We start from the raw sequence: 26,002 nt of genomic DNA on the forward strand, positions 1-26,002 counted from the left end.
TCTTCAGGAAATCCCTCCAAAAATCAAATCTGTACACATATTTTTAGTGGCTCTATGAGGGCTTTGTTTGTTTGTTTTTCTTTGAATATGTGGAATAATTTTTCAGTGCATTACCCAATGAATCAATTGGCATTTCTGTTTGCAAGGATTTGGCACTAAATCCCAGGAACCTGTTGATATCCAACCAAAAAAATAATTTAGTGAGCTATTATCATACACAGGATTTAATTTTTGTTATCATTTGATGTCTGTTTTAAAATCCTTATCAGCCATTCCCATTTTTCCCCCATCTATTCTCTAAGGTGAAATTTGGCTTCATAATTACATTCGTACTTACTGTAACACAAATGTCTTATTCCAAGATGACTCAGAGGGAAAAAAACCCACATTTTAGTACCTACTGAATTTTGCCCATGGTATTTACCTAACATTTCTGATGATGCCTCCCTCCTTCAAGCATTTCTGCAGGTTTGAGTGATATATATAATTTTCAAATAGGGGAAAAAAAATCAGGACAAAAGTGTATTTGTTTTTTTATTTGACTCAGAGTACCTATTCAACAGAATTACGCTGCATGCATGAGTAAATGATGAAATAAATCAGTTTCTATTCTAAAAAAATCCACACATCTCTTTTTTTTTTAAAAAAATAAATGTTAGTAACGCTTAGCCAGCATGAAGAGCTATACCACTAGTAGGGATAGGATTTATCTGAGATTAGAACAAGCAAAACCAAGAGCAATTCAAGCTCTCCCAATACACTTGATTTGTATCTTATACAGGGGTCTAATGAACAGGAACAGAAGCCAATCCTCCGTTCTCAGTAAGTCTCGGACCTGCAGTCAATTGAAAACAGCACACGTAGGCATCTCGGTGATGATGATCTCTTCAGCAATCACGAATTACCTGATTAAACAAAACAGACTCAAAATATAATTTCATTTGAATAGGGCTACTAATAAGAGTGCTAGTGTCAGAGAAGCAGCTACTGCATCTACTAAAATACTACTAAAATCCAATTTTTCTCTCTGACACTGTTACTGCTCCATGGGGGCTGAAAAAACCCCATATGCAAGGTGGCTTCAGCTTGGGTTTGCAGTTGTACAGACAGAACAACAACTGAGGGATGGCTTTCGGGTCTGCCACTCCGGATCTGAGACGGAGTAACATCTAAGGACGGGAGAAACATGTAGCTGTGAAGCAGAGCTAAACTAGAGGAGCAGAAAACGAGGAGGATGATGATGAAGTATAGTAGCGCCGCATGCAAAACCTGCCAGCGCATCATGTCCTCTCTACAGCTCACCACCTAAGTTGGAAGAACATTTCTGGATTTGAAACAAACAAACAAAAAAATCCGATGAAAACCTTTAAGTTGCTGGAATTCGGCAAGGTCTAAATCCCTCTTTTTGTCCAAACGCAGGTTTCAGTGTTTTGCTCTTATCTCACATCAGGTTCAGCCTATTCGGTGGGTCCCCGAGTCACACGTGTGTGTGCACGGAGAATTATGGTTTCCTGCTGTTCTGCTCGCTTTCTATTTATGACCGAATACATCGTGCGTCTGGTTTCCATTCACAGCCGTGTCCTGCGGCGGGAGATAGATTAAGCAGCTTTTGTGGTTCCCCTTTGGGTCACGGGACATGGGCCGAGACAAGCAGGCTTAGCTTTTTTTTTTTTTTTTTTTTTTTTTTTAACAGAGGCTTTACACCCAGAGGAAAGTACTCTTGCAGGATATCAGACTCTAGCTTAATCCCTATCTTGGCATCAACGGCTATTATATCATACTGGGGCTGGATAAGTATGATGTAATTTTCCATACTCGTATTTTATCTTAGCATCGTATTAAAATCCTGTCATTCTCCTGTTTGCTTTTCCTAAGAGAACTTGAATCATTAAGGCATCACGCTGACTCCAGCCTGCAAAAGGTTGTGGGGTTTTTTATGATTTTTATGTTTGATTAAGGAGGAGGAAAAATATCTTTAAAAGCATCATTGGAAGAAGAGGAGAGAAAAATGCAAGAGGAGTCTAATTAAAAAAAAAAAAAATCATTTAAAAATGCTATAAACTTTCCTGTAAAAGCTCGTTTTATGTTTTATTTCTACAAATGTACCTGCAAAAAAAAAAAAAAAACAAACAACAAAAAAAAACCACCCCAAAAAAATCCCCACTAAGCTTTGCACTACCACAACTGCTGGCTCCTGCCCTCCCAGCTGGCCGCCACGTCCCAGCAGAAACCTTCCACTATCACCCCAGAGCCGGGAGGCAGCGGGGTGTCCTTCCTGCCAATGGATTTTATCCAAGAGATGCAAGTGTCAATGATGTTTTCCAGAACTTATGGGTGGATTTTACAATGAGAAAAAATAGACTGGAATGTCATTACAATACAATACCCAATCGTTCTCCAATACAACACTAAAATAAGAATCTTTTTCACTAAACAGGCTATAAAGATTTTTTAGAAAGTTTTCAGATTCAGAGAGATTTTTTTGGGTACTAATTTCTGTCTTTACATACCCATGATCCTTTTTTAATGCTCCTTGTGCTCTCCTTTCTCTTCCCAGACTTTCCCAGAACCTTCATGATTACCTTCCTCGGACAAAGTTCCATCCCCAACCTGTCAGTCTGTACCACTCAGAGGTATTTTTGCCAACGATCTTCCCAAAAAAATCCCAACCACAGCCAAATCAATGGATTTGTCCAGTAAGACAATCTTCCCGCGTCAATATATCATCAGGTCAAGAAAGCCCTTCAGAGCTACTAGCTTACCTGCTACTCTAGGAAATAAGAAACCATTAATTATTAAAAAAACTATCATTAAAAACATTTTATAATGCCATCCCACTCTTCACATCATGGGTTAATGTGTTCATCCTAACGCCGCTCCCTATCTCGCGTATGTTCCCACTGAAATGGCTCATGCCGTTCCTGTGCTAACACGACTCCCGAGGAATAACGCAAGAACTGCCAGCACGCTCCTACAACCTTCCCACTTCCTTACTCATCCTCCCCTCATTAGACGGATGTTAATAGGGAAAATGAAGTGGAAAATCTGAAACAAGAACAACGTCTTCTGTGGGTGTCGAGGACCCAACTATTGTATCTCAGCTGGTGGTAGGCAGGACTTGGAAGAGGACAGATGGGAGACCCATCATCCCCATCAGTGTAGAGTGTGCCTGTTATTTATTTTTAGAGCTGTTTTGCAAGTCCCCGTCTGTAATATTGCCATATCGTAGCTAAATATCTGCAATATGCTGTGGTCATGCCTTTCAGAAAATGTGACCATGTTGCAGTCAAAACCAAGTTAAACCAACAAAAAAATCTCTCTAGCGATTTTCTCAAAGTCTCAACTGTGGAGTCATGCGGTTACAAGTGTCATTTTCCTAAAAAGATTTCAGTCAAAGCCTTCAGCCTTCTGATTTGAACAGTGTGGTTAGCAAACGTCATCTGTAACAAATCAAAAGAAGAAAAAAAAAAAAAAAATATCCTCTCTCTTTCTGAAATAAAACTCTTCCAGAAAACGAGTCCGCAGTTCTTGCTTCTCCCTGTGTAGGAAAGGATGGCATGGAGCACCCCTACTGAAAGGTGCTCACACAGTGCAATCATGAGCCCACCATAAAGTGCCGCAGAAGACCAGTCACCAGGCAGCCAAATTTGAAGATTCCACTGATGGCAAAGGTCTTCAAACACTTATTTCAAAGAAAAGGGTGTTTTCCTGCACCTATGTTCATCCAGAGTCTATCAAAAGCCGAAGCTGAGATCCCATTCAGACCACGTTTTCACAGGGAAACCAGCACATAACTAAATCAATAGGTTACTTAGTGGCACAAGAAGTAGATGTGTGATGTGTGTCCTGACCTGAGAAGGAACCTGTAGGCTATGTTTAGGGAAATATGCTCACCGCTTCACAGGCACAAAGTACCAGCATTCCTACCACGAAGCCCAATGCATCACCAAAAATAGCACTTAGAATCACAGAATCGTCTGGGTTGGAAGGGATCTTTAAGATCACCAAGTCCAACCATCAACCTAACACTGCCAAAACCACCACTAAACCATGTCCCTCAGCACCACGTCTAGCCGTCTATAAAATACCTCCAGGGATGGCGACTCCACCACTTCCCTGGGCAGCCTGTTCCAATGCTTGACAACCCTTTCAGTGAAGAAATTTTTCCTAGTATCCGACCTAAACCTCCCCTGGTGCAACTTGAAGCCGTTTCCTCTCATCCTATCACTTGCTACTGGAGTTTTCCTAAGCCAAATCCTGCCGGTCTGTTGGCCCTTCCCAAGCAGAAGACAGTATCGTAGAAAAACTTGTTCTGCCAGTGTATCATCACCTCCACTACGGGCTTTTTTTTTTTTTTTTTTTGGCAAGCTTCCTCAAGGAGAAATGATTTCTTGTCACACCTCGGCTGCTACAGCTGTAGAGGCAAAGTCTGTACAACAGACCCTGTCCAGCCACGGAGCTTCTACACCTCCTCCTACGTCAAGTGTTCATAAACAGCCTTAGACTGAGAAGAAAACAATCTAAATTTATTCAGATTGAGATTATATAGAAAAATCCCACATTCCAAGCAACTGTACCAAAATTACAACCTGTGTGGGAAGAGCTGACTTCCAGGAATGGTTCGCTTCCCTTCTTATACAACTTTCCATAGGAGTTTAGCCTAAATCTATGTAACAAAAGGTGTGAAATTAAAGCGTCTTTTCAGTAATCAGATGTAATTAAACAAAGCTTCTAAAGAGTCAAGAATGGATTTGATGAAAGAAAGGGCAGTTGGAGAGAGGAGGTTGATTACAGGCAGAGCAGTGCATGGAAAGCCAGCATTTCCCTTCTTAAAGTCCTTATTTTGGACTCTGCTCAGAAATATTGATGTCTGAGAGTCTTCTTTTGTTTTCCCAGACATTAGTGCCAAATAACTAGTATGAAAACAGCTAACACACAAGGATTTCCATGGCGGCGCAGAAGAGTAACCATGACGTGGGTTGCCAGGATGTTCAGATGTACGTCGTTGACCATGAGGTTCTGCATGTTTGGAAGATTCTTGTAGACGTGAGCTCCGTTCAGCCAGATCTCAGCATCAAATCCCACACACTGCTTCATGGAAATGTTAGGGCATTTAATCATATAATGTAAAAAAAAAAAAATATATATATATGTATAAAAAAAAAAATATCATCAAAACAGGTTAAAAAAACCCCAACCCAGTGTTGATGGACTCTGTCTTCCTAATAACGAAAGGATGCTGCATCCCATGAAGAAATACATGCAGGACACCAGTCCTATGAAACCATGAGCCTCATCTAATCCATATTCTGTCACCAAGCACAGCTGTTCCTTGCATTTTGAAGGGAAAAAAGAGAAACCTAACCCTCCAAAAAGTTTCTTTTGAAGTTCTACACTGACAGGTTGCCCTCATGTCCTGAAGCGGAGACGCTTGCTTGGCTCTTAAAACCTTTGTGGGGTTTCAGTTTTATCCCATTAATATTTTTCTGTTAATTCTGAACACACTCATCAACGTTACCAGGACTTCAAAGGAATCGTGCTAAGCTCCTGATGCTAATAACCTGTGGTGACAATGAGTCTCCTGAGCTAATGGGGTTTGGCATAAGCAGGTGCTTCCAGCAGTTTTGCTACTTTCTATTCCATTAAGTGTCCCTGTCCTCATACTTCAGGACTCAAAATTTTCATTCCACTTTCTTCATGCTATTAATTATTTTGTCTGCTTCCCATTTTTTCTCCTCCAATATTTTCAGTCAGTTAAAAGTTCATGATTAGGTGCAACTGATCTTTTCCTTTGGTTTTTTTTTTTTTTTTTTTTTTTTTTTTAAACATTTTAGGTAATGTTATGCCATTTGGCCCTGGAACTCCATTCCTTTTCTCTTTATAATGGCCTGAAAAAGGCATTAGACAGTACCACTACTAGTACGTAAGCTAATGAAACATCACATCACTCAGCTCTTTGCTGTAATGAAATACTTTTTTCCCCTCATTAAGGTCTGTTCCGCAAAGCTTCTCTATCTTGTGTTTCTGCCAATTAACTGTTACCATGCTGAAAATTGAACATTCTCCCTAAACTTAAGCCACTAACTCAGTGCAGTTTATTGTCTGAAATAACCATCTTGTGCTGGTTATTCACAAGTATGTGGAGTGTCTTGTATTCATCAGCAAGAAATTCATCCCAGGTAAAGAAGGTGAGGGTGAAGTGATACATTATGACATGAAAAAAAAAAATAAAAAAAATCTAATGGCTTCGTGTCCCGAGAAAGGAGAGATGTGCCTGTCCCACCGCTCCAGGGCAAAGGTTCCCTCCTCTCCCCCTTTCTCCCCACAGCCCGACACCGCTGTTTACTAGACTTCTAGCAAAAGGACACAACCCACCTCTCCTTCCACTCCAAGGACCTTCTCCAGGTTAGCTAACTGAGCCACCACAGACCCAGGGATGACAAACATCTGAGATGATGAACGGACGGAGCAAGGCTGCACAGCCCTCGGCAAAGGCAGACAGAAGACCTGAGCTGTCTTCTCCTGCTTTACCATCACACTAAAAACATGGGTTTGATGCTCATTACCCTCTGCTTTTTTCTGCGAGTAGCAGATTTTCAGGAGAGTGAATATTTTTCTTAGCAAATCTGACCCGCATTGCACAAGCGCTTTTCTAACTAATCATTAGCTGACTCCACACAGACCTATAGCTGCACATATTTACGCAGAATAAAAAGCATTTCACATATTCAATTGCAACTTGGGTGCTCTGCACACCACCACACCACAGTTTGATGGTGTCCTTCCATGGTCACGTAACCACCTGCACGTAACATTCATTTCTTAAACAGCATATAGCCATTTAAGTAAAGATATGATGACACATTATATCCTATAAAAGCTTGCAAATTTTTTCAAAATATCTTGGCATTACGTAGAGTTTTAGCAGACTAAGGAACTAAGGACGCTTAGGGCAGTGCAGAGGGACTTAAACTGTTTGCATCCCAGCTCTTGCTACCACGATAGTAGATAGATAGAGTCCCAGAGGGGCAGGAAGTAACACACCATTTTTGTTGTGCTCTACATCTGCATGCAGGGACCTCCCTGGCCACACAAATGAGTCCCTTTCAGTTCCTCTGGTTTTTAAGAAAGCCATTTTCCACTTACAATTATGAAAACACATTAACTTAAATACGAGACATATTTACGGTGGCACTCATCACATCAAACAAACAGCTCCTAACAGCTTTCCAAAATTAAAGGAAGGGAAGAATCGGGTCACTTGTTGCCCAATAAGTTGTCTCACATCTTTTATTTCCCTTCTGTTGGGCAATTTCACATCAGACTTCATCTGAAAGTGTGAATTAATTCATTAACTAACCCTTAGGGATAAAACGCCCTTGGTCACAAATGGCTGAAAATTATAAAGATCTGTTAATACAAAGTCTTTTTGCAAAGTCATTAGCTTAAGAAATACCAACAGAACTAAATGAATTGAAAGCATCATGGAAAAAACATCTGTTTTCTGGAGGGATGTAAAAGAGGATTCAGTAGCGGATGTATTTACTCGGATAACAAGTTTTTCCTCATCTGATGAAGAACATGGAAAAAATGCAGAGACTGGTGAAAACCAGAGAAGCGGGTGACAGACGCCAGCCTGATAAGCAGAACAAAGAGGATGGAAACAAGGTGGGGATGGTTGAGGAGCTCAGACACGGGGTTCGTCTCTGGCATGATGGAAAGGGGGAGTGAGAACCACCAGTCAAGATGCTGAACAGATTTGAGAGAGGTATATGACTGTATTAGTCAAGGCATAAACTACTGGCCTTGGAGCCTTGCAGTAGGCTGAGATGGAAAAAAAACCAACCTGAATTCTTTGAATTATTTAGATAGAAGCAGGAAGACAGACGTGGCCCAGGAGGGCAGTTCCTTGCACAGATTAAGCCTTAAATGATGCTCAGATTACAGGCAGGAACCAGGGAAAGATTTTTAACAAAACCCAAGTTCTCCACAAAGATTTAAATGCTCTGCTGCTGCATGTTTCCTACCAAACATTGGTTAAGTCTCTTAATATTCAGTGTGTTGTCTTTTTTTTTTTTTATTATTTTTTATTTTGGATACCCGAATTGTGGCCTGAATGTGATATCTGAATGAAGCGGGCTTGGCCAGCTCGCTGTTACCAAATACTGCCCTCACCCTGCACGGACACACCGTGATTTCTCTGGAAATCTATTAACTGCTGATAGCTCTCTTACTTCACCATCTCACTCCTGATAAAGCCCTTAGCAGCTGTTTTGGACAACGAACCAAAACCTCTGAACACGACTGCAGCCCTTCGTGTCTGTGCAGCCTTTTTTTCTAAGTTTATCTACAGCATAAAGCTTCTGAACCTTAGCGCTCGACCAAATTACGCAGTCATTTCAAACACTGCATTAAAATACCATCCAGCTACTATAAAAGGAAAAATGAATAGTTCCAGGAGGCAGCTCTGCGGCAGACAAGCCAGCGTGGCTCTGAAGATAAGAGGCAGCTGCCAGAGGAAAATATAAGCATTATTTATGGATGTGGTGTCCTTGTTCGTTTAAATTTCACCAAGCGCTGGAGATGCAGACCGAGAGCGGACAGGCAGCTCTCCCCACAGGGCTGCAGATGCCCGGGGTCTACAATCAAGCTCACGTTTGCCATTGGTGCCACAGCAAGGACGGGTTGCAAATACAAAGCGGTGTTGATTTTTACCTTCAAAATCAGGTCTCTCCTTAATTTCAGAAATACCAGTAGCTCCAGGGACACTGTACCCAAATGTTAATACCAAGGTCAGACGCAGTCTCTTAACGATACATCACGATTTACTGAACGATCAGAAAAACCTGATGGCATATTACGCTTTGCAGGGTCTTCCTGAAGAACCACAAGGTCATTCCATAACCCTTGTGATACCCTGAGGACAGGCACTGACTACGAACCAAGAAACAACAGATCACAGCTTGAAATGGGAGCTCAGTTTACAACAGTTTATCTGCTGGCTACAGCTCTGCTTGAGCAGGTGCTGCTATCACACAATTTGTATCCTCCCGTGAAAAACAGAGTAAAACAAAATCTGTATGTGTTGGGAAGAACTTGCTCAACTGAAGACAACAGCACTGGCAACTGCTGGTACACAGGAGGCAGTGTTTTTGCTTTGTTGGAGTCCTACCTTCTTGTTGGACTTCAATATAGTGTTTAAACTCGTCAACCTGATTTTGATCCTCCAAGGTGATCCAGCAGAACAGTTGTACACAGGCAAGACTCAAGAAGTTTTGACTTATTAAAAGAAACAGCATTGAAAAAGCCAATGTTTCTGCCTAAAGTAAAAAATGGCGCGTAACCCATGGGGGCCAAGCCCAACGCAACCCATGGGGGCAAAGCCAACAAGGAAAGTCATAAGCAGTACAATATGAATAAATGCAGAGGAGATGGTCTCCCATTGCGGCTGTCATCTTCAACACCGTAGGCTTCAGGTTGCTGGGAAGTCCGGCTGCAAGTTGTCACCACAAATACTATTCAAGGTCATTTTGCAATACCTTTTACCCAAGCATCAAAATGTGCCATGATAAAATATCTAGTTTTACATAAATTACTTCAAAGATGAACAGAAGAAACCCAGGAAGAGAGCCTGATACAAATTTATAACTATGATGAAGGAGAAGGTTTCAAACGAGGAGTTGCCAAGTGCTCAAACCACAGTTTCAGGAAAAAAAAAAAAAAAAAAAAAAAAAAAAGCCCCAAACCACAGGGCAGTGTTTCTAATCAGCGTACAATAACAGCACAGCCCGGAAGCATGCAGACAGAGAGGAATGCGGCATCACTGCAAATCCAACAAAGGCATCCTCTCCGTGCGCTTGTGGGGCTACGGCTCGGGAAAAGGGAAGAGAAAAGGTTTGACTTGGTAGAATAAAATCCAATGTCAGCTCTGTTGCTAACAAACCTCTGAAGGAAAGGATTACTCCAGGCCACCCGCGTCTCCTCTGCCCATTCAAGACTATTAAGGGGGGGGTGACAATTGTCACAGCAGGACCCTGAGGTTACAGGTCTCACAGCAGCCAGGCTGTGATCATAGAATGATCACATTAGCATTAGCCGTTTCATGGAAAGTAAGTCTACATCAAGTTGTCATCCACATATATTCCAACACTGTTAGATGAAAGGGATCAGCAGCCGCCAGCCCCTGTGCAGAGCACAGAAAGTGAAACAAAGCCGGAACCCCTACGGGCAAGTCCAACCACCCGTACTCAATAGGATATCTGTCTCTCTAGTATGGAGTACATGCATGTAGGAACCTCATCAAAGCTCAAGAACTCATCCGTATCCTAAGATCTCGAGGATTTTTACCTAAGAATGTTTATTTCAAATTAAAGCTTCATATGTCTAACTCCTTGCTAATAACCGAAAATTCATGAAGAGGTAGAAGACAACCAAGAAACCCAGGTCTATAGGTGCCCCATCTACAGTGCCAGTGGCTCCATCGGGAGACACACGACCTCCTCAACAACAAACTACCCTGCCACCCTGAGTGATCTCATCGGTGATGTTGGAGGTAGAAGCCCAATGCTACTTACTCCCACTTCACCCACGGAGCCCAATAATTTACTATTTCCACTCACAGTTTAGACAACAGGTTTCAGAACTAAATAAAATTTCTTAGAATTCCTTCTTTTGCTGAGTTTTTGTTCTTCTTTTAATAACTGCTACACTGTGCAGGCTGCCTACATAAAATCGTTCAAAGCCTTGGAAGGCACTTGGTAGATCCAAGCCGCTCTTCTGGATGGTGTAAAAAAGCAAGCAGATGCCAAAATGACATTTTTACAATCCTTTTTTGAGAGCCACTGCAGTACAGTATTTTCCAGACAAATTCCACTGAACCTTTCAGTGCATCAACGAGCAATGCAAAAAATATCAAGCATTTGAGCATCTGAAAAATAAAGTGGCTGCTACACTTATCAGGAAGGGCAGCTGCCTATGAGTTATAGGAGTCACGGTGGGCCAGTCATGTCTGAAAATCCTCAAAACCTCAATCATTCCATCCATTTGAGCCAACTATAATGTTCTTTTGTAAAACACACAAGAAGCACAACCAGCCTACTGGTTCCCAACAGTGCCAACAGTCCAATTAGTCATGAGTGTGATTAGCAGACATCAGTATTCTTTGTAAAGTCCCAAAATGTAAAATGAATCCTACTCTTCCTTCCCGATTCAGATGGATCTGAATCTAAGTCACCTCTCCCATGCCCCGAGCCATGGAAAGACCGGGAGAAGACCTCTTATCATGGTGAGGTTCCAGTTAAAGCATCTCAAATTCTGCTCTAGTATGTTGAGCACAAATGAGTCAGTAGTGAACCTGCTACCAGAGAGAGGTCACTGTCGGATAAAATTTGGTGGTCAGGATGCTAATGTTGTAAGACAGCGAATAAAAAGCATGGGTGGTGCCTATCTTAACACAATTCACGGCTTCTTACAAAATGATGTCGTCATGGAGATTACATCAACCTTTCCCATCAGAGCCTTGTGCTCCTTTGTCTTCACCCATAGTCACCGCAATCACCACACCCTGATCTTTCATTTCTTGTACTAAATATTGGTGACAAACCTTTATGAGTGAATACCTGAGATTTATGAGCAGAGACATCACCAAAAACATTTTGGAAAGCACTTGAGAAAGTCATGCTCAGCCATTTTAGGTAGCAAGAGGGGCTCTTTGATCTCAACAGCAGGAACATCTAGGTAAGACTGTTTCAAGGTGTTTCAGTACAAAGCCTGGTGGCCCAGGGTAAAACATCACAAGAAACAGTTTCTATCCAACCTGCCAAGTTTTGCAGACGGGTGGTTGAAAGTGCATTGGTGCAGGTTGTTCCATCATCACAGCTGTTGAGAAGTAACCTCCAGCAGAAGGGTGGTTATAGTTACGTTTTAAACTTTTCTAGCAATTTCTTAAGTCTGTGCCCAAGACACAGGAAAAAAGTACAAAGACCACATTCATTATACATCCATCACAAAGCTGCAATAAGAGCATTTGTGTGCCCTTTATTAGGGGAGACAAGCCTTGCACATAGGCAACACTTAACTTTTTAAGATTAAAGCTCAGTAACAGCTACTGAGCTTAAAAGGGGAGAAAAGATATTTCCCTCCCTCCCCCCTCCGGAAAAAAAGGAATCAAAATATCTACAGCTAATATCTACAGCTGACCCTAGTGACAGCTCATCATTCGCTTATCTATTTGCGACATAACAGACTGCTCTCAGAGACATTATCCAAGATGTTGCAAATTCTCATATAACCATATGACAACAAGGAGGAATGGAGGGACCAAGCGTGGTGTGCGCAAACTGGGGTTAAGGGGGGGGTTACAAGAACACTAGATGTAGAAACAGCCAAAACAAGTATTGCAGCAGAATAGAGCTTATATACTTCGGAGAATATAAGAAGAAAACCGGAGGTATTTCTGTTTACCGGCCACAGAATATAATTCAAAATTCCTGGAAACCACATATTTAGAAAAAACGTGTTTGCTGACATTGTATCCTGAGACAGACCATAAAAGAGAAGTTACACATTTCACGCAGTGTCATCCCCGTGGGTAGCGGTGGCACAGGCTACACTCAAATTTGAGAGAAGCTGATGGAGGTGTGACCGCTCCAAAGCATGACACGAGGACCCAGGTTGTGAGAGGTCTGACGAAAAGATAACAGGAATCTTCTACAGAGCATCTTCAGCTCCACCCCCTACAGGAACCATGACTGACGTAGGACCCCACCAAAAATTTCCTGGAGGTCTTAGGTCACCAGTCTGCTGTGGGATGAAGCTGTGCTACAGCTTAAGGAACAATGTATGAAGACTATTACTTGTATCATAAACACTCAGCAACACACCATTCTGCTTTAGACAACACTTACACAACTGTAAGGTGTTAAACCAGCTAAAGACTGTCACAGAATAATGTGCAAACCTGCTTTCCAGGAACAGCATAGCAGGTAGAGTCAATCATTTTCTACATTCATACACATCAGCTTCTCCCACATTATTTCTACATAAATAAAAACTAAAAGAAACTCTCCCAGAGCTGAGTGTACGTCTCAAAGCACTGAAAATCATCCCCAGAGTTGCCCTTTTAATAATAAGCATCATGTACAGACCTCTGCTAGTTTGTACGGTAAGATCAGCTTCTCGCCGACTGTCACTGTCTTTCTGGTAACCAGGGCCTCAAACAGCATCTCTTCCTTCACCTAAAATAAAAATCTTGACGTTAATGATTATTCTAGAGAATATCTTTTTTTAAATTGCATTGTCTAAAAAATTTAAAAATTATAAACATTTTCATTAATTTAAAATTTATACATTTAATTTTAAAAAAATTAAAACACTTTTTCCACCCCTTGCAGAGTTAATGTTCAATGCCTAAGAATAAGATAGACACTGGGAGGAGACAACTCAGCACATAAATCCAGCGTCAGAAATCAGACACCACAGTATTCAAGGGAACCTGATTTTCCGCATTCAGCCACTGCATTTCTAGCAATTTCCCACTGGTATCCTTCGTTCCCAGTGCAGCTCCTCCCTCCCACACTTTTTGTTGGCAAAATAAGTCAACTTTCTAGTGTCGTCAAAATGATATCATACAAATTACTCTACACACAAGCAAAACAGTGTCATCGGTTTAAGAGATATCCAAGCAGGTTGTGTTTTTTTTTTTTATGGTGTTTTTCAGGGTGGGGAGGAGTTAGAAGGAGGAAGGAATCTTTTGAAAAGCACCTGATATTTACTCTGCTATTCGCACCTGATATTTAGTCCCTGAGGATGCCAGCTCCCAGGCAGGTGATAATCTCTAATCAGCCATAACAGAAACCCGTTTGCAGAAAAAAAAAAAAAAAAAAACCCAAAAAAAAAAAACCCAAACCACACAACTCTGTTGAGTAAACACAGACACTTCAGCAAAAAGGTAAATGGTGCTGACAAATTAAGCGGTACTTGCCACAAATTGCTGGGAGAAAGCCTCCTTTCGGACCAGATTTGAGTCCCTCTTATTTTTATATGCTCTGGAGAAATTCAGAAGTGTGTCCTCTCTACCAGAACAGATGGTGATACGCTTATGTATAAGTTAGATCTAAATACTTAGAGTTGTTGATTGCTCTTTGCTAAATTTCAGTGTCAGAAAATGAAACTGGTAGTCTGGGTGACAATCTTCGAGCCCGGAGTTAGTAGCTATGGACTGATACGGAAATGATGTTGCTTGAGGAGCCACAGCGAAGCCTATACAAGCTGTCTCTCCTAACTGAAGGACGTCTTGTAGACACCAGACCTGCTGAGAACACCTCTAAGACTAGAGGCACCAATTCCATGTTTCTGAAACCATCCAAGGCCATATTTTTATCCCAGGTAAACCATTTATGATTTGATGATGGGAACGTAGTAGTTTATGTACTTTGACTTACTGCTTTAACCCAATAATTAGCATGAAGAGCAATGTGAACAAGCCAGCTGAACCTAAGAAATCTCGCAAACCATCGCAAAAACGATGCCGTTCTGTACAGAAAATTACTTCTTTCTACCAAAAATACTGTCACAGGAGACTCCCTGATAAACTCCAGTGCGTTTTTATACAAGTGACTTTCCTTGCAACACCCACTAACAAGAACTTGCTGCTGTGGCATGGAAAGCAGAAAACATCGTCACCTGTGTGTGACCTTCACCTACCAGCAAGTCCCATGTCATTGGAAACTGAATGTCAACACCTTGAGGTTCATTTCATTTATCCTCAGTAATACTGTAGAGCCATCAGTTATCATCTGATTTGGCCTTTCAAAACCAAGTGGGAAAAAAAAGAATCTTCTGGTTCACCTAGAAATCCACAACAAGTCTTCACATTTGGTTTTTATTCCTCTACATTCAGCAAAACAGCATTTCTTTAAAAATTTCAGCTCTGCAGGCAAAACGCGGATGCTTTTCCAGCAGCGTGTGGCTGCGGGACCATCGGCTGCCCTCCCTCGGTCGCACAGCTTGGAATCAAAGTGAGTTTTACACCATCCGTTATCCCATACGAAGGAGGGATGCTGCGAACCCACAGCCAGCACGCTGGCTTTTTTTAATTATCAAAGGCAACAAGGCAGAGGGGTATCAGATGGTTACTAATCAAAACAGTCCAATGTAATTTTCCTCAACAGCCTAAATGTTTCCAAGTCCCAGATTTGTCAGCAAACACGGGGATTTTAAACGGTTTAAACAACTACCCGCACTGTCCCTCGCCATCCCCATCTAACGTTCACCCCAGTTTCCTTCTCCCTCTGCTCTCCTGATGGGTGAGACCTGCAGGCGTGCTTCCTTCATCTCCAGACTTGCTGCGGGCTGACCCAGAGGGATCGCACCGAATCGTCTTTTCATATAAAAACATACTTGGCAAGGATGGGAACGTAATCCCTGCATCTCCCTGGGTCTCTGCCTGCAATTACCACCCAGCGGAGCTTGATCTTGATTGCTTCGTCACTTTTGAGAGCCAACACCATGGGTACAGCCAAATTATCCTAATTTTCATTTAAGGTCACAGCTTGAAGGTAGCTGACTCCTGATGCCAACGAGGAGCCATAGGAGCTTTCCAAAGATAAACTCTGCGCACGCTGATGACTAAAGACACCTGGTGCATGGAGATACTTGCAGCTTCCCCATCACGTACATCCTATACTTCCTCCTCCAGTAAACATGATACACTAAAATAGAGACAAAAACCATCCTGGCAGATTAGCAAAGAGAAAAACATAATTTATTTCTTTAGTTTGTGACCTGAGAGTTACACTTCTGTTACATTTCACGGATATTTTTTGCTTTCTGGTGCTAAAGGGCAAGTCCTGCTCTCTCTCTCTCTCTCTTAAAAAAGCTACACGGCCCATAGGAGTTTATATCTTAATTACAGGGACAAAATACAGATTTAAGACTTCACTGCCGCATGCAAGTCGAACCGAGACTGAGAGGGCTGGACGACTAGAGCTCTAAAAACCAGTGAAGGATGACCAGCAATGCCGCCACGGCTATAAACATCAGCGGAGCACGGCAGGGAGCAGACAGCCGGCGGGCTCCCGCAAGGGCTGGGTTGGAGCCAAGGCAGGCGGAGATTGCTTCTCCAGTAATGTTGGGGTATTATGTTATAGCAGCTGAAGAAAAATGAACCATTTCCAACTTGAGAGCAAGAAAACATCGCTTTTTTGTCTCTCCTCCCATATTTGAGAAAGGGATTACAGAGTTGAGTGCTCGTTCAAAAGCTGCCTAGTGTGGAGTAACAGAAAATAAATTCAGATTTCTATCAGTTCTTCTTGAAAAAGAGCTGAACCTTTTATTCAGACTTTCTTTCAAACAACCAGAAAGTTATCTGACTCAAGTTCTGGCTTGGAGCTTCACATCCGATGAACGTGTCCCTGCTCATTGCAGGGGGTTGGACTAGATGATCTTTGGAGGTCCCTTCCAACCCAAACCATTCTAAGCTCCCCAAAACTTTGTCGGAAAATGGATCCAGAGGAGAAGGCAAGCACTGGCTGCCTCGTAATCCTCACCTCCCTTTTGCTCCCCAATTACTTTCCAAGATGTTTATCACACGAGGAGTGCAATGTCTGTGGGATCCCTCTGGGACGCTGAAGACCATTTTTTAGTAGAAAAAGAACTTGAGCACATAAATCTCCCTTGGAGGTAGACATTAGGTCCCAAAGTGAACATCATCCATGCAAAAAGAGAGCTGGCAAAACTCATTTAAGTCACTTGATAACTTACATTTGCCTTTATTATTGTCTAATCCTAAAAACTGAATATAAAACTGCTCCATTGAGTAAAGACAGGATTTGCCTTCCTTGCGCAATGCTCCATCCACAGAAATAATTTCCAGTATTAGTAAATGTACACAATTAAAATGTTCCTGCTCTTCTAATGGAAAAAAAATAAATAGTCTCTCTTAAAGTGAAGACACCACACTGTTTCTGAAAGATTGCTTTTGGTAATAAGCCCACAAATGAGCCTTTCCAAGCTTTTCCCCAGAAACACAAAAGTTTTCCCCAGTTTTACACAATCCTCTATGATTTCTGCAGAGGACCTGTGATATTTGCAGCGCTCGCACAGGACTCCATGTCTGCTCGATCCATCAGGCAGCCTTGACATCAAGCTACGGCATGGTATTTCAGCAAAGTTTAAACAAAGGCCATGAAAAACCTGCCAAAAGCCTCCACATAATCCACACGCTATGTCTATTCTTGAAAAAGTAAAAAAAAAAAAAAAAGAAAAAAAAAAGGAATCAGGGTCTTCCTGTAGATGAAACAATGATCCGCAGAGTCTGGCCAAAATCCTATATCGCAGTTTGCTTTTTCAACAAATGCTAGTCTGAACGTTTTAATAAACCAAAACCACATTGGACAGACTTGTCAGTATCTAAGAAGAATCAAATCCATCGCAGATCATCATTTCCTCCCAGATTCCTTCAAAAAATCTACATATTAGCTTCATTTTATAGGAACACGAATCTCATCATACAGAGGAAGGATAGTTGTTCAGGGTTGTTGCATTAATTGCTGCAGCAGGGAAATTCCCCCAGTTGTCCTTAGAGGCTCAGAGGCTCCAACATAAACCAGTTAAGCTCACGAGAATTTGGGCCAGACTTTCCTTCAGAGGGGGAAACACCTTAGCTTTGCCTAAATTTTTCATTTCGGCCAGGCTGTTGGTTCCTTTCCTCCCCATGAAGGCTACTGCCCCATCGGTGCTGTGCAGGAGGACCTCTGCATCCCCTCTTCTTGGCTGGTCTCAGGGATGGCCAATTCAGCTCCTGCTACTCAGAGCCTTTCCACCAAGTCCAGTTGGATTTTTTTTTTCTTCTCTTTTCCATTGCAAATCCTTGACTGAACAAATCCAGTGAGTCATTTACAGAAAAAAAAAAACCAACAAACAAACCAAAACACCCCCCAAATCTTTGCCCACAAGGATCGGATCACAGCAGAGCTGGTTTCTTGCATCATTTTGCTATGCTCAAGACCGTCCTGCCAAGCACCCGGTGGCTGTATGAAAAAAAAGTCAAACTATTTGTCAACTAATATTCTTTTTATTCTGCAATGGTTTTTCAGCCTTAGCGAGTAATGCCAAGTTCTAGAGAGGGGATTAATACCTTTTTCAAGCCAATTCATATTTGCAGCAGCAATGGTGTGAAAAGCAAAAGGGTATAACAGTTCAGTGACCACACCAAGAAAAAAGTAATAAAAATAATTACCCAAATGAGACAAAATACAAAGTGTCAAATGTTTCAGCCAACATTTTTCGTCTCTTGCTAAGAAGAATTCACTACACAATTTGGAAAGTTGTAAGTAGCTAACTAATGAATGAAGTGGAATGGATGCTCTCTGTGATGATGTTTCATCTGTTTGAACCTTTTCGTCATCCTTTTGGTCAAAACTGAGTAAGAATGACAAAAGACCTATTCAGGTCTGCAAAGGTTCAGCATTTCAGAAAGAGAAACCAAGCCTCTTCTCAAAATGAGATTTTTGGCTTTATTACAGCTGACTGGGGAGTGGGTCTGCAACCAGTGTCTCCAATTCCATGGATAAATTACCATAGAAATGCAACTTTAATGACAAGCAACAGCACTTACCCAAACCCAGTGATGTATTTCACAAGATCATACCAGAGATATGCATTGTCCTGATCTAATTAACAAGCATTTTACGGTGTATACGGTCATTTACCTTGCAAAAGAATTACCAAGATGAACAGAAATCTATCACTTTGCTCAGCTACACCAGATTCTAGTGCTTTTTCAAAATAGTGAAGTTCTATATATAAATATATTATCTTTTTTTACATACTGCTGACACTATTTGCAAGTGAGCGTGGTATCCATGCTCTGTGCTGTAACCAGACCACGGCACTAAGACACTGTTGGATCTATAGGGCTCAACTGATGCATCATTTCACATGTACACGAGCAAAAAAAACCCCGATCCCTTACAGCATACAGATGTTGCAGGAGAGTTTGTTTGCAGAAGAAAGCCAAGGCAAAGACCCAAAGCCTGGAACTTTTTCAGTTCTCCAAGTCACTCTCTTATTCAAAGCTCTTTTAAAAACCAATTACTTCTTAAATGACTTGGCGCTCTTGCTATGGCCATTTTTAATAGGGTAAGATCAACAACATTCTTCTCCGAGCTCATATTTTCCTTCTGTTTATTTCTGTAATCTCCCAGGCCAAGATGCAAAGACTGTCCAGCTGCTTATACCCATATTTTACAGAAGCTTTCCCCTCCCTAAATTCAAAGCATTAATGAAGTGCTATGAAAATCTGAGAGCACCAGTTCCCAAGTTCTTTAGGCAGTGGGATCCCACAACCGTTATTTAAGGAAAAGAATGGGAAGAGCATCACGTGTACACAAAATGACAAGTTATCTTCTGATGCTGTCATAAAATTAGCAAAAAAAAAAAAACACTTCCACACCATCTAGCAAGTACAAAGGGATAAAGATTGTTTTAACCAACTACAAGTATAACATTTCAATATCCTTTGGAATTACAAGAGGTTTAGAGCATTTCAAGAAAAGTGAGACAGCAAGGAGAGCTTCTGGCTACCTATCCACATCAAGAGGTTTTAAAGGCAGCTCTTGAACGTGTAAGGCAAGCGTAGGACAAGTTGGCTCATTGAAATGAAGACTTTTCTCACAAACAAGAAATGCCACAGCTTCATAACCTGCTCAGGCTCAGCAGCTCTTTTAAGAACTTACTTAGTGCTTTTGCACTGATTTATAGTGTTATATACAGCCCTGGGACATCCAGGCTGAGACCCAGAAACACTTCCCAAATGATACTGGCACAACGGTGATTCACAGAGTACAAAGTGCTTTCGGTAAAGGGTCTTAAACAGCAGATAGCATCAAGAGATTCACAAAAGAACTAGATAAATGCATGGATAATAGGTCCATAAATAGGTACTGGAAGGATGAGATGCACCCTCCAGCATCTTTAATACAGCCCTTGTAGATGCTGGCAGGGTAAAAACAGACAGCAAAATATGGTGAGCGAGCTCAGCATCTGCTACAGCCACCACCTGAACCAGAAGAGTGGGCTGATGGTCTTACAGTTGCTCCAGTTTCTTATACAAATACTGGAACAGATATCAGGACCGTTGGGGAATTTTGGTGAGGGAGCTGATGGCTGGCAGTTGACAAAACTACTGTGTGGCATGGCAGGCTTTCATTCCACCTAGAACTGGTTTGCAATATTTCAAATTTTAATCACTGAAATGGTATTTTCAGCCAATTAAACCCAAAGCTGAAGATTAGGGAAACAACCCCTACCATTAAAAAACTCATAAAAAAAAATCTTTATAACTTTTCAATGCCAAACATGAACAACTTACCCTTCAGTGAAACTGGAAATAAATTCTATTATAAAACAGAGGTGGCTCATTAGGTGTGAACATTACAGGATGGAAAGCGAGGGCTTACCTCCAGCAGGTCCGACACAATAGGTAGTATTTCAGGGTTACAAATATCAATGGAGTCATCCCGGTAAGTCTTCTTCTTGTAACGGATGTTACCCAGGTGTAGTATCGCCGACAAGAGAGAGAAAATTCTAAAGAAAATAGAAAGAAGTCGTTTTCACTCGATTGTTTCTTCTTAAAGCTAATGAAAAAGCAATCCACATCCCCAAACAGACAAGTGCATATTTGACTCATTCCTCTAATTTTCAATCCAAAACTGTTTATGTCCCAAACCTCCAAATGTTTCCTCAAAAATGATGCTCAAATGAAGCATCCAATTCACCTCACGTGAAAAATATTTTGTTAGTCAAGTACCAAACTTGCATTGGTACAGCTTTCCTGAAAATTACATAACACATCAAAACCACAGTTACAAAATGACACCCCATATCATAAGAAAAAAAAAAAGAAATCCTTGAATAATCTAGGTACCCAGATTAAATACCGATCACGCAATTGACTAAATTAAGGAGGAGACTCAGCCATGCAGGTGATCTTTCTTAGTCCCCTAGCACGTGTATTTGTCACCTTCTCAGACCTAGTCCCAAGTAGAAATCCTATACAAAAAAGCATTATTTTATAATATATAAGCAAATTGAGACAGAGAAAAGATGTTATCCAATTAAAAAAAAAGGCTGGATAAATTTAGTTGAAAAAAATAATCCTCTAAAAAAAAAAAAAAAGTAGCTCTTGGACTCTCAGCTCATGGTTGACTTCAGCAATAAACTTTGTTCCTATTTCTACACTCTCTGGGGAATTAAAAATGAATGAAATCAAATTTGATTCCTAGCCATGCCACCAGCCTGTCTGGATGACACACCTTCACCTCCCCGAGCTGTCCCTCCTTATCTCTAAAGTAGGGATTACTGATTCCTTATCGTGAATGACAGGGATGCAGTTATTAACTTTCCTTTTCCGTAACCGTTTCCACAAAGGTGAAACCCCATGTGTTGCTATAAACAATCACTTATAAAAGTATAGTAATACTTAAAATGTCTTTCCTTTTTATGCTCAGCTGAAGGTGGTTACTTATTCGTGTTCATTGTACAAAGCCAAGCAGAATAAATTTGCTCGTATAGCCAAGAATCCACTATATTTTTTGACAAGCAAAATTCACTAGGAGAAATACAAGAACTTGTGCGCCAAGAAAAATTATTGCACAGTAAATCAAAAGCATGAATCTGCCATGACATCCAACTCCGCTCAGTCCTGACACTTACTGATTGCTGTACTCCCTCAATTAAATTCCCTTACTGCACCCCAAACAGGCTCTAGAAAAAACCTTGTCGCTGGAATCTGATTCTTGAAAGAGAAGGAACCATGCTGACTTATATTTACACTAGAAGTACGTATACTCGGGTTTATCCATGTGTATGGAACGGATAGAGAAAAAGCAGTCTGAATTTCATAATTGATTTGTTACAAGTTAGGGCTAAAGCAGAAGCGTATTGAAAGAGATTCTCAGCTGGGTGAAAATTTCTTGTTGAAGCGGAAGGCAGGACAATGTCTCACAGCGGAGGACTTCTAACTGGTGGCTCAGATACATGTTAAAAAGCAAGAAAAATGGCAATCCACCCAATTGAAAAAAAAAAAAAAAGTTATACATTAGCATCTTAAATGTCATTTCCCCAATAGGCTTCCGAGTGCCGTTAGTACAAAGAAGTAATTCTCTGTTCCCACGTAAACCTCCAGGATTTCAGACAGAAAGGAACCATGTTCAGTAAATTACTGTTTGAACATTTTGACTCGAAAAAGCACAAGATTTCTCATTGTGTTCCAGCTACTGACGTGCTTTTCAGCAGTACTTACAATGTCAAAACCACATTCACTTTGAGATCATTTTTTAAATAAACTTTTTTCTATGCCTGTTACTATCTTTAAGTAACGTATTTGTCAAATTCATTCAAACCTACTCAAGACTTTCAAGCCAATGATCAACACCAGAAGAATTATTTTGTGGTTTCAGTTGGAGATGTCCCTCAAGTCAAGCAAGTAATTCCTTGCAGTCAGAGGAAGGCGATACCGCAACCCAACTAAGTCGTCCAGTTTTTCAACCAGCACTTCCAATGAATTAGTGAACGAAGGCCAGTTCGAAATAAGTCTCCAGAACCGGCAATTGCATGCAAAGGATTAAGGGTGATGACTAATAATCAGAATTTCTGATTAAATCAGGATCTACATTCATAACATGCAGAGTAAGGCATGACTATTCATGAACAGCTGAAAAATACTTCCAGGTGCCAACTTCATGCCAACGCTCTATTTGCATAAAGAGAATCGTTAACTACAGTAACAATGGGCATATTTTGTTCATAGCTTTAAATTTTGATTTGGGTTGAGTTGGAATGGACCTTCAAAGATCATTTAGGTCCAACCCGCCCCTGCCATGGGCAGGGACATCTTTCACCAGATCAGGTTGCTCAAAGCTTTGTCCAACCTGACCCTGAACACTTCCAAAGACAGGGAGCATCCACAACTTCTCTGGGCAACCTCTTCCAGTGTCTCAACAATTATTCCTTCTCACCAGCCTGATGTGTTATGTAGAGCACAATAGTTATGTTAGCTCAAGTCAGGTGAATTATCACACTGATTATGGAGGTTATATTAGTTAATATAATCTCCAAGTTATCAACAGGGAAAATAAAACTCACTGTCTGCGAGTCTTGGGAAGAAACCCCACCATCTCCATGGCTAGTTGTAACCGCTCAAAGTCATGCTTCAAGTCCTCCCCTTCCACAGAAAAGCAGTCCTGTTGGATTCAAACAGAAAGATTAAGCATTGAAAGAAATTAAGATCAGAACAGGTCCAGATGTCCGAGTCAACACTTCATAAATATCATTTCGTGATCTCCATGCCTTTTATCAGCAACTAGAACATTTCCAATCTGGCACTGGGAAATGAGATATTCAGGAGGCCCTACTGACATTATGGGGAGTAACTGTGGTTAATTACCCCTGACATCCAGCCCAGGCAGAGGGACTCACAGCACCATCACAGATACAGCAAGAAACATGTAAGCAATACAATAAAAGACCAGGATTAACTCCAGTGGCAAGGCAGAATTTTTCTTCTTAAGTATTAGAATCATTATTTTATATATATATATCATTATTAAGTATTATAATCATTATTACACACCATTAAAAGTTTTCTTATTTTTTTAATATTCTTTTTTATTTTTTTAAAATCAAGCTGTTTACGAGAATCTGCTTCTACAAGGACTTTATGGAAAAGCTAACCAGACTGCAAATTTCAATACAATAATTTTTATTGTATACACAAACATTTTTATCTGTACTGATTTTTTAATCTAGCGTGGTGAGACAGTATTTCACAGGAGACTACATCATCACAATTGCCTTGGTTTGAATAGCCTGGACCTCAGGGAGGACTACATTGGTATACCTTTTCCAAAATAACGTTTTTGGCTATTTTTTTCTGCAGATACATCCTTATTTCCCAGGCTTAACCTCCAACGCAAGAGGCGATTAGCACCATTCTAACAGTACAGTGAGAGTTCGTCAATGTGGGACAACTAGCATAAAAAAGGATGTGAATTAATGAGATGAAGTATGTTACATCTTTACAGGCAGTTTATTCCACATTAAGTCCTGGTCCATTAGGAGTTCCTATAACTAAAGAGGAAGAATTCGGTTGTAAAATAGAATTCACATGATTTCATGTAAAATACCAGTGAATTAAGTCCTGCATTGGAAAGGGAAAGCTTTAAGTCTATTTTTCGCTAACTTTATTCTAACTACCAAGAAGTTTCTAAAAATGCAAGCATTGAGGGAATTTGAAATCCACTACATATTATATTTCTTGGAGGCTAATGTATCTGAACAGTTTAGTTTTTCAGATAATTCCCAACCTGATAGCAGTCATTGATACTTTCAGGGAAATCCCATGACACTGTGGACCAAACTAATGTTGTCCTGCACCAATATTTAGGGAACATAGCTAAATTAACGCTCCTTAAATGAGTATATAAACTCCTAATGCCAAGTTCCGTCTGCCTTGACTCACCTTGGGCCACTCCATACATTATTGATTATTCTCTCTCCTTTCATAGCCCATATTTAATACTTTTTGCCATTGCTGCCTACAAAAATTCCCAGTCTCTGAATCAAAATTAGTTTACTGTGCGTCATACAACATAGTGTTATCTTAAACCTCAGAGTATTTTGCTAACGCTTAAATAGAGACATTCTACAAGTTAATCCAGGTATGTTAATTAAAAATTATAGCCGCAGTGACAATTATTTAAGCAGCTGTATCCACATAGTTTCTTTTGGTCATTTGTCTGTAAATCATATTTTCCACATGAGCAAGTGCGCACAAACATTTGCACAAATAATTCTGAAAGTCTGCACTAAACAGGGCTACGTGAACACTACAGTGAACACCATTCAACAGGTACCAGTAGTCACAGTATGACGACTCTCACTTGAAAAGACACTTGTACTCACTTATAGAGTACATAAAATATCTTCATTCTATATATTCTGTCTTTATGATTAATTCTATAGTATCAGATTTGTGTCTTACAGCACATAGCCCCATTTAAAGCCTCACAACTGTATCAGCGAGATGTTCTCCATCCCACCCCGTAGCATCATTACAGTGATAACTACTGATTATAGGGGGAAATTCTTATTGAAGATACTTATTTCAACATAGGAGACTACTCACACACAACTGCCCTATCCCCTCGACTAAAAGCTAGAAAAGTTTAACGGGACAAGAAAATTGAAACTTTATCAATGCTCCTCAGGGACAACAACTTAATACCGCACAGACAAAGTGAATTTAGAGATGTTGAACAGTAAGACCATTTAAAACCATGTGCAGCATCAATGAACATAAGGTTATAAATTTAACAAGAAAATAACATGTCTGCACGTTCTTAGGAAATACTCATTAGAAAAATGACACTTTCACCTTTTATTAATAGGTGATTGAAAATGACCCTTTAAGAGACGTATAAGGTCCATACATATTATCCAAAGGAATGCAACAAAGACATCTATGCTACATATCAGTAAGATCAGCAGGCATCGGCAATGCAATTATTTACACCATAAAATATCAGGATAAGAAGTTGTCCCTCCTAAACTCAAACCTTGGCCAATTGGCTTCCTCGGCCACTACATATATGATGAGGAGAACCTGGAGAAGTTTTCACACCCACTACGGTGGGACCTGGAATCTGCACGACAATAATATAACCCAAAAATTCTGCAAATAAATCTTTTTTAAAACTTTTTAAAAAAAGATACCAAGTGTTGCTTTTAGTGGCGGTCCACATTCCAGGAGACAATTTCATTTTGTGGCATCATTCATCCAAAATTAAGTCACGAGTCAACAGCGCAATACCATAGACAACTCAGAAGTAGCACAATCTATGCCAAAGGCAATTTAATTACTGATTTACATAACAATTGCCAAACTCATTAATCCACATAGAAAGGCTTTTGCAAATTATCGACTTGAAAGCAGATGCTCTCT

The 26,002-nt window shown here is 40.6% G+C and overlaps 1 protein-coding gene across 1 annotated transcript in view; it reads right to left on the reverse strand.

Moving 5' to 3' along the window:
- Positions 1–26,002, reverse strand: part of MYO9A (myosin IXA) — a gene marked incomplete at its 3' end in the record, with an annotated part of 188,112 nt that overhangs the window by 85,053 nt on the left and 77,057 nt on the right. The window contains exons 7-9 of the mRNA XM_082488802.1: positions 23,146–23,243; positions 20,460–20,586; positions 13,146–13,235 (exon numbers count right to left, since the gene is read on the reverse strand). Of these exons, the coding sequence (XP_082344928.1) occupies positions 13,146–13,235; positions 20,460–20,586; positions 23,146–23,243 (315 nt within the window). The remainder of the gene's footprint in view (positions 1–13,145; positions 13,236–20,459; positions 20,587–23,145; positions 23,244–26,002) is intronic.

The sequence above is a fragment of the Vanellus vanellus genome, assembly GCF_965231255.1.
Source record: "Vanellus vanellus genome assembly, chromosome: 11".
NCBI classification, from domain to species: domain Eukaryota; kingdom Metazoa; phylum Chordata; class Aves; order Charadriiformes; family Charadriidae; genus Vanellus; species Vanellus vanellus.